We start from the raw sequence: 16,067 nt of genomic DNA on the forward strand, positions 1-16,067 counted from the left end.
AAAGAATAATAAATCACAGAATTAAGGACAATTTCTAACCGAATATGAGTGAATAAAAATGAAAAATCTCATGTTTCCACAACATAAAAATCAAAATCCGGGTTCAGTAGGAGAGAAATCCTCAACTTCCACAACATCTGATAATGAGCTTTCAAAACCTGTGTCCAAGTTATCAAAGAAAACTAATCAGCAAAAGGTGTCATTTTTCATATATGGTTGAACTAAGAATGCTGGTAAATGAGCTATATTCACATTTTAAACTAAAAAATAAATCAATAGAAAGATATGATAATTACCTCCTTGCTTTTTGTCAGCAACAAAATCATATCATTAATTGCCGACACCAAATTCGGAACCAAAACTAGTGGTCGATCATAGAACTTAAATTGCAAGTCTATTACTGAATATACCTCTTACCTACATTCCAAATTTGGTCTTTACACATTTGAATCTAAAGCTTAGGGGTTATGATTCTCAAATATTCATTCGTCGAATCACATTACTGGACAACAATGTAAATAGCATGAGTTAAGTTAGGAACTACCTGTCCCAAAGATGACAGCCTAAGACTGATGCCCCCTTCACGTACACGCTATTCTCGGCTATCTGAAACACAAATAAACAAATCCAGTTGGACTAATCATAAATTGCAAAGCAAATAAAAATTCAAATGGAGCACAAATGTCTTTCGCGTACAAATACCTCTAGTACGGTCCTCTGAATCTGGATTAACAATGCTTTTCATGCTAGGAGACTTGATAATATGCAGAGTCTGACCGTCAATAGTTATCTTCTCAACCCATTCAATCTTTTTATAATCCCTTTCGCCTACGCTGCACGTATGTTTGAGCTTATCACATCCTGAGATCACCAATTCTTTAAGAGATTTGGGCAAACCATCAATTGGCAATGAAAGAAGTTTGGGACAATTAACGATTGTTAGACATTCAAGTTTTGTATCGGTAAGCACCGGCAACTCCTTTAGCATTTCGCACTCACTGATTTCAAGAATACGAAGATTAGGGAAACGACTTTCACCGGAAACTACAGACATTCCCCACGCAGTCATTTTCTTCATCTTTACTATCTTGAGAGACTCCAGACTTAGTAATCCGGAAAACCGACTACTAACAGTGTCCAACATAGGCATGTCTTCAATGACAAGCGATTTAAGATTTTCCAGTATCCTCAATTCGTTCAGGACGGAGTTCTTCGTACAACTCATCAAGTGAATAACTGAAAGCTGGGGCAGAGTGCTCAACCAGTTAGGAAACTTTTCACCATTATAATTTGCGATCACCAACTCCTTCACATTTTTATGGGGACAAAGACCGTCAAGAACTTCTTCACCATTTTTTACTGCGTCATTCCATACAAATTCGATCTTGTCAAGGAATGGCTTCGTGTGTAGGCTAGCTTCCTTTGCATCATCATGACTAAGTACATACTCAAGATTTACAATGCAAATGGATCCTCTTAGCATATCCATGTCTTTAAGATGTTGAATACCATGATGAATTTTACTCTTTCCCACTATAAACGCAGACAACGTTTCAAGATTCACCAATTTACGAAACTCCAATGGCATGTTTTGTAGCATACGTGCACTAAAAATAAGATGCCGTAGAGTAACGACGTTCTTCATGTTCTTTGGCCACTGCTTAAGTCCATCACATTTCTCAAGCTTTAGTGTCTCTAAAGCGGTGAGCTGCCCAAACAAATCGGGCAACGCAGAGAAAGGATTCCCAGAAAGATTGAGAAGGCGAAGACGCTTCATTTCAAAAATCGAATGGGGCACATTATCAATACCCATATTGCTCAAATCTATCACTCTTGCGTGCTTCATATCTAAAAGAAAATCAAACGAGACCTTGGTTGTGTCACTACTTTTGGATGACACTATCAGAGTCCGCAAGTTCTTCTTGTGTGAGTTTTTTGGCACCACATTATGCACAATCTTGCGGTCCACAAACATATGACGGGTTCCTTTTGGGAAGACGAATTCTTCTTTGCTTGTTTGTTCAACTTCGAAGACGAATTCTTCTTTGCTTGTTTGTTCAACTTCCCGGGAAAGGCAGATATCACCGGATATAAACCGGATCATGCTGTGAATCACATCATGGATTTTGTAAGAGTCTTGCCCCTTCGAATTTTGGTTTATGGAGAGACGGAAGAAAGCGGCCGATAGCAACTTCTTGAAGTAACCGCAAGCAACATCTTCCGGGCGCATCTTTCCCGTGGGAATTATTAAACCTTCTGCCATCCAGAGTAAAACCAATTCATTCATTGTGAATTCGTGAGAACTCGGAAAAAATGAACTATAAACCAAGCACGCTTTTAGCTCTAATGGAAGTTGAAAATAGCCAAGTGCTAACACCGGGAAGATTTGATTTTTAATCTCTGCCAAGTGCCATAAATCGCAGCTCAAAACGTACTCCCACTCGGTACGACCACGCTTGTAGCGGAGCATTGTACCAATAGTCGTCGCTATGAGAGGAAGCCCTTTGCACTTTTTTGCTATTTCCATCCGAATAGGCTCCAAGTGTAAGTCGTCTATATGCACTCGGTTCTTGATAATTAGTGAGCAATATTCATCGGTTAAGTCCTTCAAAACGATTGAAGGGGCGGTGCCGACAATTTGGGACACGGCCGTACTAGGAGTGGTAACCAAGACCTTGCTTCCTTTTAACCCGAACATGAACGGAGAAAACAATTGGGCCCAGTCCTCATAGTTTTCACTCCAATAATCATCCAAAACCAATAAAAACTTGTTCCCATGAATCAATTTCTGAAGTTTCATTTGAATGGAATCAATGTTCGATAACTCACATATTTCTCCTAAGGCAGACTCTATTATAGACCTTGTGATGCTGATGATATCAAAATTTATACCCACAGAGGTCCACATCTTCAAATCAAATTTATCACCAAGTCTAACATCATCACCGTAAGCAATTTGTGCTACAGTTGTCTTTCCAATTCCGGCCATACCCACAATAGGTATGACAGAAACATCATCTCCCTCGTCGGCCAACAATGTATCAACAATATGTTTAATTTCTATGTCTCGTCCAACCACACGCATCTTGTCCACCACAGAACTGTAAGGCCTAGATTCTAAAACCTTCTTGGACCTCTCATTATTGTAAAGCGACTCAATATTTCTTTCAATTTTTTCCAACTTCTTCACTCGATTTGCTACTTTAGTGGCCAACTTTGAATCGAAAGTCGAAAGAAGCATGTTTCTTACCTCCGTTTCTCCTTCATTGGAGGAATTTTCAGAGAGCTTGGCTCTGTATTTTAGAACATCCAAATAAATTCCATCGAGCAAATCGTCGGTAGAGTACACGACTGAAACCGCAAATTCCAGTAAAACCTTCCATGCCTTTTCGTTAGAGGAAGTCCATCTAATTTCTTCCATGCTATCCAACATAGCTCTTATCTTCTCAATCTTTCTTTGCAGCTCCATTGTCGATTTATCAATATTCCAAACTGCAGAGAACTGCTTCGCAGCTTGACTTGCGAATTTCTGTCCTAGTATTCGGAGTGGAGTTTGTAGAAGAGGATTCATTTTTCTGCTGGTTGCGAATATGAACAAACACTAGCTTTGCTTTATTTTTAGTGAAAAGAAAGCAAAGACAAGAAAACATAAAACAAGAAGGAAACGGCTCTGTCTCTGTTTTGTACAAACTTTTTTTTTTTTTTTTAAGCAAACACCACAATGGTGCCACAGTACAGAGATTCAGGTTTCTCAGATGCGCTAATCCCGGCACCGAGGTGCCTGTCTACAGAGAAAGCTTCATTCAACCACCCAGGTGCGCTTCTCTTGCACCCTCGTGGAACATTACTGAAAGTCGTGTTTTTCTGTCGGATTACATAAATTGAATTTCTTTTTCTCATCCGGTAATTCTTTTTCTCTTATATATATGTCATATGTGTGTGTGGTTTAGTGTATTTTTAGTTTCTTATTTACAAAAGCATTTGTATCCCCATTCACTAGTGCGATGCAAGGGATCAATTTTCTTTTTCTTTTCTTTTTTTAATTCTTTTTTGAATAAAATAAAATTAACAAAAACTTTTAACAGTTGATATATAATATAATATATACCAAAAACATTAAAAATAAAAATTCCATTTTAGTTAATTTGAAGTTATCTTGGTCACGGACCTTCCAGAAAAACAAGTCCCATATATAATTTGAAGTTATTTTTTTACATTGTTTCTAAATTACTTTAAACTAATTTTAAAAAAAAAATCAAAATAATTAACGTATATGGAAAGCAATATAGTTAAATTACATGGAACATCAATATAGTGATTAAATTGTTATCCAAATTCTTGAAATGTGAAGTGTTGACCATATTTAGGGGTGGAAATCGGGCGGAATAGATTGGAAATGGCTTTTTCCGAAAAAATCCATTATAATTTTTAAATGCCTCGAAATTGGCGGAATTTCGGAAATTTCAAAAATTGTATTACTTTATAATCTCTTGAAACAAATTTGGACATAAAGAGAATTTACACAATGTCTTCACTCTTTTTCGGAATTCTATAGCGAAATGCATGAAAATCCAAAAACTAATTTACCAAAATTGCAATAAATAGAACCATATGTAGAAAAAATAAAAGTTCATTACAAATAAGTCCATCAAGGAATACTTATTCACTAAGGGGTCCACACAAAAAAAAATTTTGCCAAAAAATCATGATATTGTCAAGAGGTCTGTAAAAGACTAAAATACCCCCTCACATTTTAATATGCTCTAATTTCATCATTTTTATTTAATTTAACCTCAATTTGACCCCAAATTTCTCAAATTATTCAATTTTGAGTACAATTTCGTTCGTCGCCGCCGTTGACTATTTTTTTTTTCTCCTCCTTTTTTCGCCGGTTTTCGGCGTTGACTCTTTCGATTGTTTTTCTTTTTCGTTTTATTGTTATTTTTCTTCTTTCTGCCTGCGGTTAACGCCGGTCTCCGGCGGTGTTGACTTTTTTTTTTTTTTTTTTGTTTTTTTATTTGATTTTTTTTCTTCAATATATTTTTGCTTGTTTAAATAAATAGTAATATTGTTGTCGTTTATAGTCATATTAACTATATTACTGTTACTCTGTTGCACAGTAATATTTACACAACAAAAATCACTAATATTGTGTAATAGAGTAATATTAATATGTTGTTCGTTCAACATAAGTAAACATAATAAAAAGCCAAAATAATTAATATTGATGTGGTTGAGAGTAATATTATTGTCATCCACAGTAATATTACTGTAACAACAGTAATATTACCGTCAACCATAGTAATATTATTGTGTTTACAGTTATATTACAATAGTAGACAATAATATTATTAAGTTAATCTGTCTACAACTCAAACAAAACAAAAAACCAAAAAAATTATATTTATGTGGTTGTCAGTAATATTATTGTGTTAATTTTACAGCCAACGACAGTAATATAATTACGTTGACTTGTCGAAAAATCAAACAAAAAAACCCGATAAAATAATAATATTGTTGTGGTTGACAGTAATTGTACTATCAACGACAGAACAACTACTGTCATCGACAGTATAATTACTGTTATTGATAGTACAACTACGGTCCATGTTCAGCGGCAAGCGTAAAAAAAAGGGAAACAATTTAGGGAAAAAAATATTAAAAAAGTTAACGCCGGAAACCGGCACCAGAATAAAAAATTGAGAAAAAATAAGTTCAAAAAAAGAAAAGGTCGAAATTGGATTTTTGTGGTCAAAATTGATTAAGTTGAAGTTAATTTGGGGTTACAATTAGTAATTGGTTTTAATACATTATTTCGCATTTATTTATAATACATATTTAAGGGATAAAATTGGCGAAAGAGATATAACCCTTGAACCTAGAATAATAAAAATGGTTGGTCAGGGACTTTGCATAAAAACACTAAAAAAAAAGGGTAAATTACAACCACACCCCTCAGGTATGCTTAAATAATTTTAAGGTCCTTATGGTATCGATAATTACATTCACCCCTGAAACGTAGTTAGAAACTCTAATGGGATAAGGCATTGGATACATTATTCCGATAGGGTTATAACGGACTATTACTTTTAGCTAGTGGTGGAGATAACAATAGAGTTATGGGGTGACATAGCTCCCCCAACATTTATTAAGTCACTCATAACTATTTGTTGTCTGCACCACTTCCTGAAACCAAATAGTCCGTTAGAACTATATCGTAATAACGTATCCAATGCATTATCCCATTAGAGTTTATAACTATGTTTCAAGGGGGGGAGTGTAATTATCGATACCACAAGGACCATAAAGTTATTTAAGCATACCTCAGGGATATGGGGGTAATTTACCCTAAAAACAACAATATACAACACATGGTTTTTGATATAAGAAAAAATGCAACAGATAGTTCTGAAGCTAATTTTTTTTTTTTCAAGGTTTTTAGTTTATTTGACCCTTATTCAAAATTTTCATATAAAATATAACATACATTATATTATGGAATTACAAAAATAAATCAGAAAATTATATTATATATTTCGAAAAACAATAAAAATAATTGTAACTAAAGTCGTCGGGAATCGAAATTTTTGGTAGTTTTATATAAAATTCCAAATCCGTGCCAAAAATGTACGGTTTTAAATTTGGATATTTTTTAATCGGAATCTGTGGAATTCCAAAATTGCATTCCGACACCCCTAACTACATTGCATTTTTTCTTTTTCTTTTTCTTTTATTTTATTTTATGAGATATATGTATGATGATGTTTTTTTTGGTATGTCTCGTGATTTTAAAATTATTAAAATATATTATTGAAATGATGTATAATGATGTTAATTTTAAATGTATTAAAAATCCCCATACTAGCTTATCATCGAATCAAGTTAATCAACTGCTGAATCTTTAGTGCATTAAATATTAAAACAATTAATATGGATCATGCAATTAATTCGCTAAATTTAATATTATCCATTTGTCCATTCTTTTATTTTATAATAAAACTTATTTATTATTTGAGATTTGAAATATATATATATTAACATTGTATATTAATGTACATTTTGGTAGAATTTTATACATAATGTATAAAATAATATATTTTTTGAGTTAACTACGGATAATTTAATTTAAACTTAATAACTTATTCATATCTTGAATATTCTATTATCAACATATATTATTTCCTCTCCATGTACCATATGTCGTTCTACTTTCTCTGTTCTTGGCTTCTTCAGACGATTTGAGAGTCAAACGCCACCAAATGGCATACTTTGACAGTAAGACGGCTCATTCGCCGATGACCGTTGTATCTCAGAGTATAAATGTTTGTTGTAGAGATGGAGAGAGATGGTTCATGTTTTTCCTTCATTTTTTGTCTTCACTCTTCTATGAGTGAGCGATACAGTCTTAGTGATGGGTAAAACGGAGAGTTTTGAGTGTGTCTGAGAGAATTTTTTTAAGTTTTAGGCTGGTGAGTCAGATCTAGATTTCTGGGTTGACAGTAATATTACTGTAACAATAGTAATATTGCCATAAATCACAGTAATATTATTGTGCTTACAGTAATATTTCAATAACAGACATTAATATTATTATGTTACTCCGTCAATAACTCAAACAAAATAAAAAACCCAAAAAAATAATAATATTGATGTGGTTGACAATAATATTATTGTGTTTACAGTTATTTTACTGTCCGACAGTAATATAATTACGTCGACTTGTCAACAAATCAAAAAAAATTAAAAAAATAATAATAATAACAAAAATAATAATAATAATATTGTGTTTGACTCTAATTGTACTGTCAACGGCAGTACAATTACATATATGTATTGTCAACGTCAGTACAATTACGTTAATGTACTGTCAGTGACAATATAATTACGTTAATTTACAGCCAGTGACAGTATAATTACAGTCTGTTAATGACTGCACAATTACCGTTAACGTTTAGCGGCCGGCGGAAAAAAAAAACCACTAAAAAAAGTCAATGCCAGAAACCAGCGGCGAAAAAAATAGACCAGAGAAAAAAAATATCGAAAAAGTCAATGCCGGAAACCGGCAGCAGAAAAACAGACCATAAAAAGAAAAGAAAATCGTAAAGTCAACGCCGGAAACCAGCGGCAAAAAATAATTTCTGAATTTTTTTTTTTAAAAAAAAAGGTCAAAATTGGATTTTTGTGGTCCAAATTGATTAAATTGGAGTTACAATTAAGAATTGGGTGTAAAGGCTTGGGGGTAATTTTGTTATATACATTAATTTTTCATTTATTTATAAAAAATATTAAAGGGATGGGCTTATTGGCGAAAAAGATATAGCCCTAAACCTCGAGCTCATCGAGTTATTTTTTTTTTGGCTCAAGCTCGAGTCCATTTTGCCGAGCTCGAGTCCATCTTCCTGTTTTGGCCAGATCAAGCTCGAGCTCGAGCTCATCGAGTTATTTTTTTTTTGGCTCAAGCTCGAGCTCGAGCTCATTTAGGTTTTTTTTAATTATTTATTTTTTTATTAAAAAAAATATTTATAGTAAAATGAAAAAAATTATAAAAAAATAATAAACTGTAGTTATATTGTTTTTAATTTTTATATATTATAATATTTTATCTTATTATGAATTATCTAAGTAATATAGATTTGTTTATGTTTGAATACTATAAATACTTATTATTAAAAACTATTTACTATTTAACTAATAATTAATATATATATATGTAAATTAAAAAAAAAAAAAAAAAAAAAACCCAGCTCGCGAGTTGTTGAACAACTAAAATTGGGCTCGAGCTTGTGCTTGTCCGAAGCTCGAACTCATGAGCTCGAGCTCGAGGTAAAAAAACCCAAGCTCGAGTTCGAGCCTTTGTCGAGTCGGCTCGGCTCGTTTACCACCCCTAACCGCCACACAGGTAGAAGTGAAATCAAAGAAATCTCTTTCTCCTCCACTGTTGCCTGCTGCCATTATTTTCTATTTTATGTTTTGTTCGTACGAATCAACCGGGCACCAAGCCTTGCGCGGTGCTTCATCACTAGTATATATATAGAGGTAAGAGGTGATATGACTCCCCGAACATTTTTTAAATGCTTATTACTTTATATAAGATTTATAAATTTTTATCATGGTAGCATTAACGCCCCGCGGAAAAAAAATATAGTGCACATCGGTCCCCAGGACATGAAATCTTGACTCCAGTAATTGTTTGAGGGGTGTGGCTGTAATTATCAATACTAGAGGGACCTTAGAGTTATTTTAACATACCTTAGGGGTGTAGGTGTAATTTACCCTAAATATAATCACGCATATAAATTATAGGGTAAATTACGAAAATCCCCTGGATTTGGGCTAAATTACGAAAAATACCCCAAATATCCGTAATTACCAAAATTTCGTCGACATTTGTTTCAATAGTACATTTTTGCACAAAATGGGTACAAACTAGAGAACATTTCTCGGAATCAAGAAGATTTTGCTTAATTTGACACCATAAAAGATGAACGTGTACGAAGATTTATAGTCGAGGGGGTTGGTTGTAATTATCCAAATATGAGAAGAGAGTGTCGTAATTTGACCTTACTTAAGAGGTGGCCCTAATTTAGTCTAATAATAATAATCTATTTTTTATAAAGAATTGGTTTAAAGTTTACATATGTGGTGTCAGATCTACAAAACTCTTTCTAAATTGTCAAAAATAGCTAATTCAGTTACAAACTTGTGGTCTTCTCTATTTCTTTGAACATATAAAAATATGTTTGAATCTTTCAATGTCGTGACAGGTATAAGAATGGCGAGCGTATCTTCTTCTTCTTCAGAGGAATACAAGAAACTCGTAAACGAGATTACCAAAGGGAAAGAAAAAGTGAAACATCTAAAAGAATCTTCTTCCAAAATCGGAGATAGTGTTTTAGAGAGTAAGTTGGTCTCGTACGAGGAGGCTCTATCCCTTCTTAAACTATTTGCTCCACAAGGACAATGTCAGTACAACGTTGTGTCATCCTCATCAGACGAAAGGTGATTAATATTTTTACTAAAAAAAATTTATCATAAATGTATAAAATCCAAGGTGGTTGTTCTTCACTCTTCGAAATTTTCATCGATTAGCATATATTTTGTTCGGGTCTCTTTGCAGCGCACGGGTGACAGTGAGACCTAAGGTACCATCCGAAGAATTCGACGATGGATACAGTTGGAGGAAGTACGGCCGAGAATATATATTTGCTCCCCTTCTCACAAGGTGACGAATATGTATGCATGCTACTTGATCTAATCTACTTCTTTGTGCTCAATATACTACGGTCTCTCCCTTTCAAAATAATACACGTGTCTTTTAAGGTTTTTACACACACATGTTAAGAAATGATCGTTAAATATTTTTTTCTGAATGTGCAGAACCTATTACAGATGTATAGATCATGTGAGGGAAGGTTGTATGGCTATGAAAGAAGTGCGTATGTCAGCATATGAGCCGAATGCAGTTGATATCACATACAGAGGGAAGCATACATGCCTGAGGTCGGCACATGTACCACTCGAACAAGTCCTCGGGATTTGACTCTCAAAAATGGACCCTCACCGGACAAGTACTTCGTTTATGCTTTTATTACAACATAGGATTGAAGAAAAAATCTACTCCATTCATTGGGTGATCAAAGTTTTAGAGAACGATCGAGCTTGCGTTTTGACTAATGTACTCGGGGAGTTGTTTTTTGATAGTAGAGTTAGGAACGCTATTATATCCGGGCTTGCAATGCGATGAAATCGCTCGAGTTGTTTAACAGAATGGACTTTCATTGTTCGAAAGCATGAATTGAGTGGGGTCCACAAAAATCGGCCAGAGATCGAGCATTATGCTTGTGTGGTTAATCTTCTTGCAAAATTTTGATTTTCGGTGTTCTTTGTTTTTTTTTTTCAAGGATGAAATTTGAATTGGTTTGGTTTTCCAGTTCAAATGTTAAGGATTGATTTTTTTCCAAAAGTACTAATTACGACCGTATTCGTCTGATCTCCACCCCTATGTAATAATCAAGTTACGGGAAATGAATATCTGAAATGATGTTTCAAACTAACATTATTTGCTTTTTTAGACTATTCGGAACGCATTACACAAAATAAGAGTATGAGAAATAATTAACCAAAGAATTTAAGATATTTATTAAGGCACCTAGGTGCAATAACACGGCACTGCGGTGCCACACTACAGAGAATTAGGTTGCAACCTAAGCATCCGGGTGCGCTTAAACGGCACCGAGGTGCCTGTCTACAGAGAGAGAGAGAGGGCTTTCAAGGGCTCGTTATCTTTCTTATCTGGCACCGCGGTGGAAAATTACAGAAAGTGAGGTGTAGATCATCTTTTTTTTTTTTCTTCTCACCTGAAAACTGGGTGTGTAATTTAACAACTACATCTGACACAGTCACACGAGCACATCGATAAACACGGGAGAACAACAAAAATATGAGAGCCTAGCTAGAGCTGCTAAGATTCCAAAAAGCAATTAACATTGGAATAAAGAGTATTCATCTTGATATTTCATCTGCATACTCGAAAAGCTCAACAAAAGAATAATAAATCACAGAATTAAGGACAATTTCTAACCGAATATGAGTGAATAAAAATGAAAAATCTCATGTTTCCACAACATAAAAATCAAAATCCGGGTTCAGTAGGAGAGAAATCCTCAACTTCCACAACATCTGATAATGAGCTTTCAAAACCTGTGTCCAAGTTATCAAAGAAAACTAATCAGCAAAAGGTGTCATTTTTCATATATGGTTGAACTAAGAATGCTGGTAAATGAGCTATATTCACATTTTAAACTAAAAAATAAATCAATAGAAAGATATGATAATTACCTCCTTGCTTTTTGTCAGCAACAAAATCATATCATTAATTGCCGACACCAAATTCGGAACCAAAACTAGTGGTCGATCATAGAACTTAAATTGCAAGTCTATTACTGAATATACCTCTTACCTACATTCCAAATTTGGTCTTTACACATTTGAATCTAAAGCTTAGGGGTTATGATTCTCAAATATTCATTCGTCGAATCACATTACTGGACAACAATGTAAATAGCATGAGTTAAGTTAGGAACTACCTGTCCCAAAGATGACAGCCTAAGACTGATGCCCCCTTCACGTACACGCTATTCTCGGCTATCTGAAACACAAATAAACAAATCCAGTTGGACTAATCATAAATTGCAAAGCAAATAAAAATTCAAATGGAGCACAAATGTCTTTCGCGTACAAATACCTCTAGTACGGTCCTCTGAATCTGGATTAACAATGCTTTTCATGCTAGGAGACTTGATAATATGCAGAGTCTGACCGTCAATAGTTATCTTCTCAACCCATTCAATCTTTTTATAATCCCTTTCGCCTACGCTGCACGTATGTTTGAGCTTATCACATCCTGAGATCACCAATTCTTTAAGAGATTTGGGCAAACCATCAATTGGCAATGAAAGAAGTTTGGGACAATTAACGATTGTTAGACATTCAAGTTTTGTATCGGTAAGCACCGGCAACTCCTTTAGCATTTGGCACTCATTGATTTCAAGAATACGAAGATTAGGGAAACGACTTTCACCGGAAACTACAGACATTCCCCAAGCAGTCATTTTCTTCATCTTTACTATCTTGAGAGACTCCAGACATAGTAATCCGGAAAACCGACTACTAACAGTGTCCAACATAGGCATCTCTTCAATGACAAGCGATTTAAGATTTTCCAGTATCCTCAATTCGTTCAGGACGGAGTTCTTCGTACAACGCATCAAGTGAATAACTGAAAGCTGGGGCAGAGTGCTCAACCAATTAGGAAACTTTTCACCATTATAATTTGCGATCACCAACTCCTTCACATTTTTATGGGGACAAAGACCGTCAAGAACTTCTTCACCATTTTTTACTGCGGCCTTCCATACAAATTCGATCTTGTCAAGGAATGGCTTCGTGTGTAGGCTAGCTTCCTTTGCATCATCATGACTAAGTACATACTCAAGATTTACAATGCAAATGGATCCTCTTAGCATATCCATGTCTTTAAGATGTTGAATACCATGATGAATTTTACTCTTTCCCACTATAAACGCAGACAACGTTTCAAGATTCACCAATTTACGAAACTCCAATGGCATGTTTTGTAGCATACGTGCACTAAAAATAAGATGCCGTAGAGTAACGACGTTCTTCATGTTCTTTGGCCACTGCTTAAGTCCATCACATTTCTCAAGCTTTAGTGTCTCTAAAGCGGTGAGCTGCCCAAACAAATCGGGCAACGCATAGAAAGGATTCCCAGAAAGATTGAGAAGGCGAAGACGCTTCATTTCAAAAATCGAATGGGGCACATTATCAATACCCATATTGCTCAAATCTATCACTCTTGCGTGCTTCATATCTAAAAGAAAATCAAACGAGACCTTGGTTGTGTCACTACTTTTGGATGACACTATCAGAGTCCGCAAGTTCTTCTTGTGTGAGTTTTTTGGCACCACATTATGCACAATCTTGCGGTCCACAAACATATGACGGGTTCCTTTTGGGAAGACGAATTCTTCTTTGCTTGTTTGTTCAACTTCGAAGACGAATTCTTCTTTGCTTGTTTGTTCAACTTCCCGGGAAAGGCAGATATCACCGGATATAAACCGGATCATGCTGTGAATCACATCATGGATTTTGTAAGATTCTTGCCCCTTCGAATTTTGGTTTATGGAGAGACGGAAGAAAGCGGCCGATAGCAACTTCTTGAAGTAACCGCAAGCAACATCTTCCGGGCGCATCTTTCCCGTGGGAATTACTAAACCTTCTGCCATCCAGAGTAAAACCAATTCATTCATTGTGAATTCGTGAGAACTCGGAAAAAATGAACTATAAACCAAGCATGCTTTTAGCTCTAATGGAAGTTGAAAATAGCCAAGTGCTAACACCGGGAAGATTTGATTTTTAATCTCTGCCAAGTGCCATAAATCGCAGCTCAAAACGTACTCCCACTCGGTACGACCACGCTTGTAGCGGAGCATTGTACCAATAGTCGTCGCTATGAGAGGAAGCCCTTTGCACTTTTTTGCTATTTCCATCCGAATAGGCTCCAAGTGTAAGTCGTCTATATGCACTCGGTTCTTGATAATTAGTGAGCAATATTCATCGGTTAAGTCCTTCAAAACGATTGAAGGGGCGGTGCCGACAATTTGGGACACGGCCGTACTAGGAGTGGTAACCAAGACCTTGCTTCCTTTTAACCCGAACATGAACGGAGAAAACAATTGGGCCCAGTCCTCATAGTTTTCACTCCAATAATCATCCAAAACCAATAAAAACTTGTTCCCATGAATCAATTTCTGAAGTTTCATTTGAATGGAATCAATGTTCGATAACTCACATCTTTCTCCTAAGGCAGACTCTATTATAGACCTTGTGATGCTGATGATATCAAAATTTATACCCACAGAGGTCCACATCTTCAAATCAAATTTATCACCAAGTCTAACATCATCACCGTAAGCAATTTGTGCTACAGTTGTCTTTCCAATTCCGGCCATACCCACAATAGGTATGACAGAAACATCATCTCCCTCGTCGGCCAACAATGTATCAACAATATGTTTAATTTCTATGTCTCGTCCAACCACACGCATCTTGTCCACCACAGAACTGTAAGGCCTAGATTCTAAAACCTTCTTGGACCTCTCATTATTGTAAAGCGACTCAATATTTCTTTCAATTTTTTCCAACTTCTTCACTCGATTTGCTACTTTAGTGGCCAACTTTGAATCGAAAGTCGAAAGAAGCATGTTTCTTACCTCCGTTTCTCCTTCATTGGAGGAATTTTCAGAGAGCTTGGCTCTGTATTTTAGAACATCCAAATAAATTCCATCGAGCAAATCGTCGGTAGAGTACACGACTGAAACCGCAAATTCCAGTAAAACCTTCCATGCCTTTTCGTTAGAGGAAGTCCATCTAATTTCTTCCATGCTATCCAACATAGCTCTTATCTTCTCAATCTTTCTTTGCAGCTCCATTGTCGATTTATCAATATTCCAAACTGCAGAGAACTGCTTCGCAGCTTGACTTGCGAATTTCTGCCCTAGTATTCGGAGTGGAGTTTGTAGAAGAGGATTCATTTTTCTGCTGGTTGCGAATATGAACAAACACTAGCTTTGCTTTATTTTTAGTGAAAAGAAAGCAAAGACAAGAAAACATAAAACAAGAAGGAAACGGCTCTGTCTCTGTTTTGTACAAACTTTTTTTTTTTTTTTTAAGCAAACACCACAATGGTGCCACAGTACAGAGATTCAGGTTTCTCAGATGCGCTAATCCCGGCACCGAGGTGCCTGTCTACAGAGAAAGCTTCATTCAACCACCCAGGTGCGCTTCTCTTGCACCCTCGTGGAACATTACTGAAAGTCGTGTTTTTCTGTCATCCTTTTTTCTTTTCTTTTTTTTTTTTCTTCTTTTTTTATTTTTTTTATTGTTTTAGGATTATATAAATTAAAATACCTTGATCAACAAAAATTTCATTGGAGCCCATAGTAAAACTAGCATAAAGGGTAACCAATGTCAAAATACTACAAAATAAAGGTCCATTTCAAATAAGTTCATCAATGAATACTTATTTACTAAGGGGTCCAAAGTCAAGACATTGTCCATAGGTCTGTAAAAGACTAAAATACCCCTCACATTTTAATATGTTCTAATTTCATCATTTTTATTTAATTTAACCTCAATTTGACCCCAAATTTCTCAAATTATTCAATTTTGAGTACAATTTCGTTCGTCGCCGCCGTTGACTATTTTTTTTTTCTCCTCCTTTTTTCGCCGGTTTTCGGCGTTGACTCTTTCGATTTTTTTTCTTTTTCGTTTTATTGTTATTTTTCTTCTTTCTGCCGGCGGTTAACGCCGGTCTCCGGCGGTTAACGCCGGTCTCCGGCGGTGTTGACTTTTTTTTTTTTGTTGTTTTTTTATTTGATTTTTTTCTTCAATATATTTTTGCTTGTTTAAATAGTAATATTGTTGTCGTTGATAGTCATATTAACTATATTACTGTTACTCTGTTGCACAGTAATATTTACACAACA

General features: G+C 35.3%; 3 protein-coding genes across 3 annotated transcripts; 1 reads left to right on the top strand and 2 right to left on the bottom strand.

The window, feature by feature from the left end:
• Nucleotides 1-90: 90 nt before the first annotated feature.
• LOC148767616 (putative disease resistance RPP13-like protein 1) lies at nt 91-3,571 on the bottom strand. The gene is made up of 2 exons (XM_088824703.1): nt 703-3,571; nt 91-158 (listed from the first exon to the last, which is right to left on the bottom strand). Exons 1-2 carry the CDS (start codon nt 3,569-3,571, stop codon nt 91-93), a joined length of 2,937 nt encoding a protein of 978 aa, XP_088680829.1.
• Nucleotides 3,572-9,765: 6,194 nt separating this feature from the next.
• On the top strand, nt 9,766-10,950 carry LOC148767617 (putative WRKY transcription factor 46). Its single transcript, XM_088824944.1, has 3 exons — nt 9,766-9,999; nt 10,118-10,222; nt 10,378-10,950. The coding sequence occupies exons 1-3, from the start codon at nt 9,773-9,775 to the stop codon at nt 10,538-10,540; spliced, it is 495 nt and encodes a 164-aa protein (XP_088681070.1). The 5' UTR covers nt 9,766-9,772; the 3' UTR covers nt 10,541-10,950.
• Nucleotides 10,951-11,632: 682 nt separating this feature from the next.
• On the bottom strand, nt 11,633-15,113 carry LOC148767618 (putative disease resistance RPP13-like protein 1). Its single transcript, XM_088824704.1, has 2 exons — nt 12,245-15,113; nt 11,633-11,700 (listed from the first exon to the last, which is right to left on the bottom strand). Exons 1-2 carry the CDS (start codon nt 15,111-15,113, stop codon nt 11,633-11,635), a joined length of 2,937 nt encoding a protein of 978 aa, XP_088680830.1.
• Between the last annotated feature and the right edge of the window lie 954 nt (nt 15,114-16,067).

Source organism: Erythranthe guttata, chromosome 10, assembly GCF_056151865.1.
Source record: "Erythranthe guttata isolate IM_541 chromosome 10, IM_541, whole genome shotgun sequence".
Lineage (NCBI taxonomy): Eukaryota > Viridiplantae > Streptophyta > Magnoliopsida > Lamiales > Phrymaceae > Erythranthe > Erythranthe guttata.

Coding starts and splice junctions, on each gene's coding strand:
- LOC148767616 (XM_088824703.1), bottom strand. CDS start 3,571: ATGAATCCTCTTCTACAAACTCCACTCCGAATACTAGGACAGAAATTC. Junction 159..702: donor TTCAGAGGACCGTACTAGAG/GTATTTGTACGC, acceptor ACTTGGACACAG/GTTTTGAAAGCTCATTATCA.
- LOC148767617 (XM_088824944.1), top strand. CDS start 9,773: ATGGCGAGCGTATCTTCTTCTTCTTCAGAGGAATACAAGAAACTCGTA. Junction 10,000..10,117: donor TCATCCTCATCAGACGAAAG/GTGATTAATATT, acceptor GTCTCTTTGCAG/CGCACGGGTGACAGTGAGAC. Junction 10,223..10,377: donor TTTGCTCCCCTTCTCACAAG/GTGACGAATATG, acceptor CTGAATGTGCAG/AACCTATTACAGATGTATAG.
- LOC148767618 (XM_088824704.1), bottom strand. CDS start 15,113: ATGAATCCTCTTCTACAAACTCCACTCCGAATACTAGGGCAGAAATTC. Junction 11,701..12,244: donor TTCAGAGGACCGTACTAGAG/GTATTTGTACGC, acceptor ACTTGGACACAG/GTTTTGAAAGCTCATTATCA.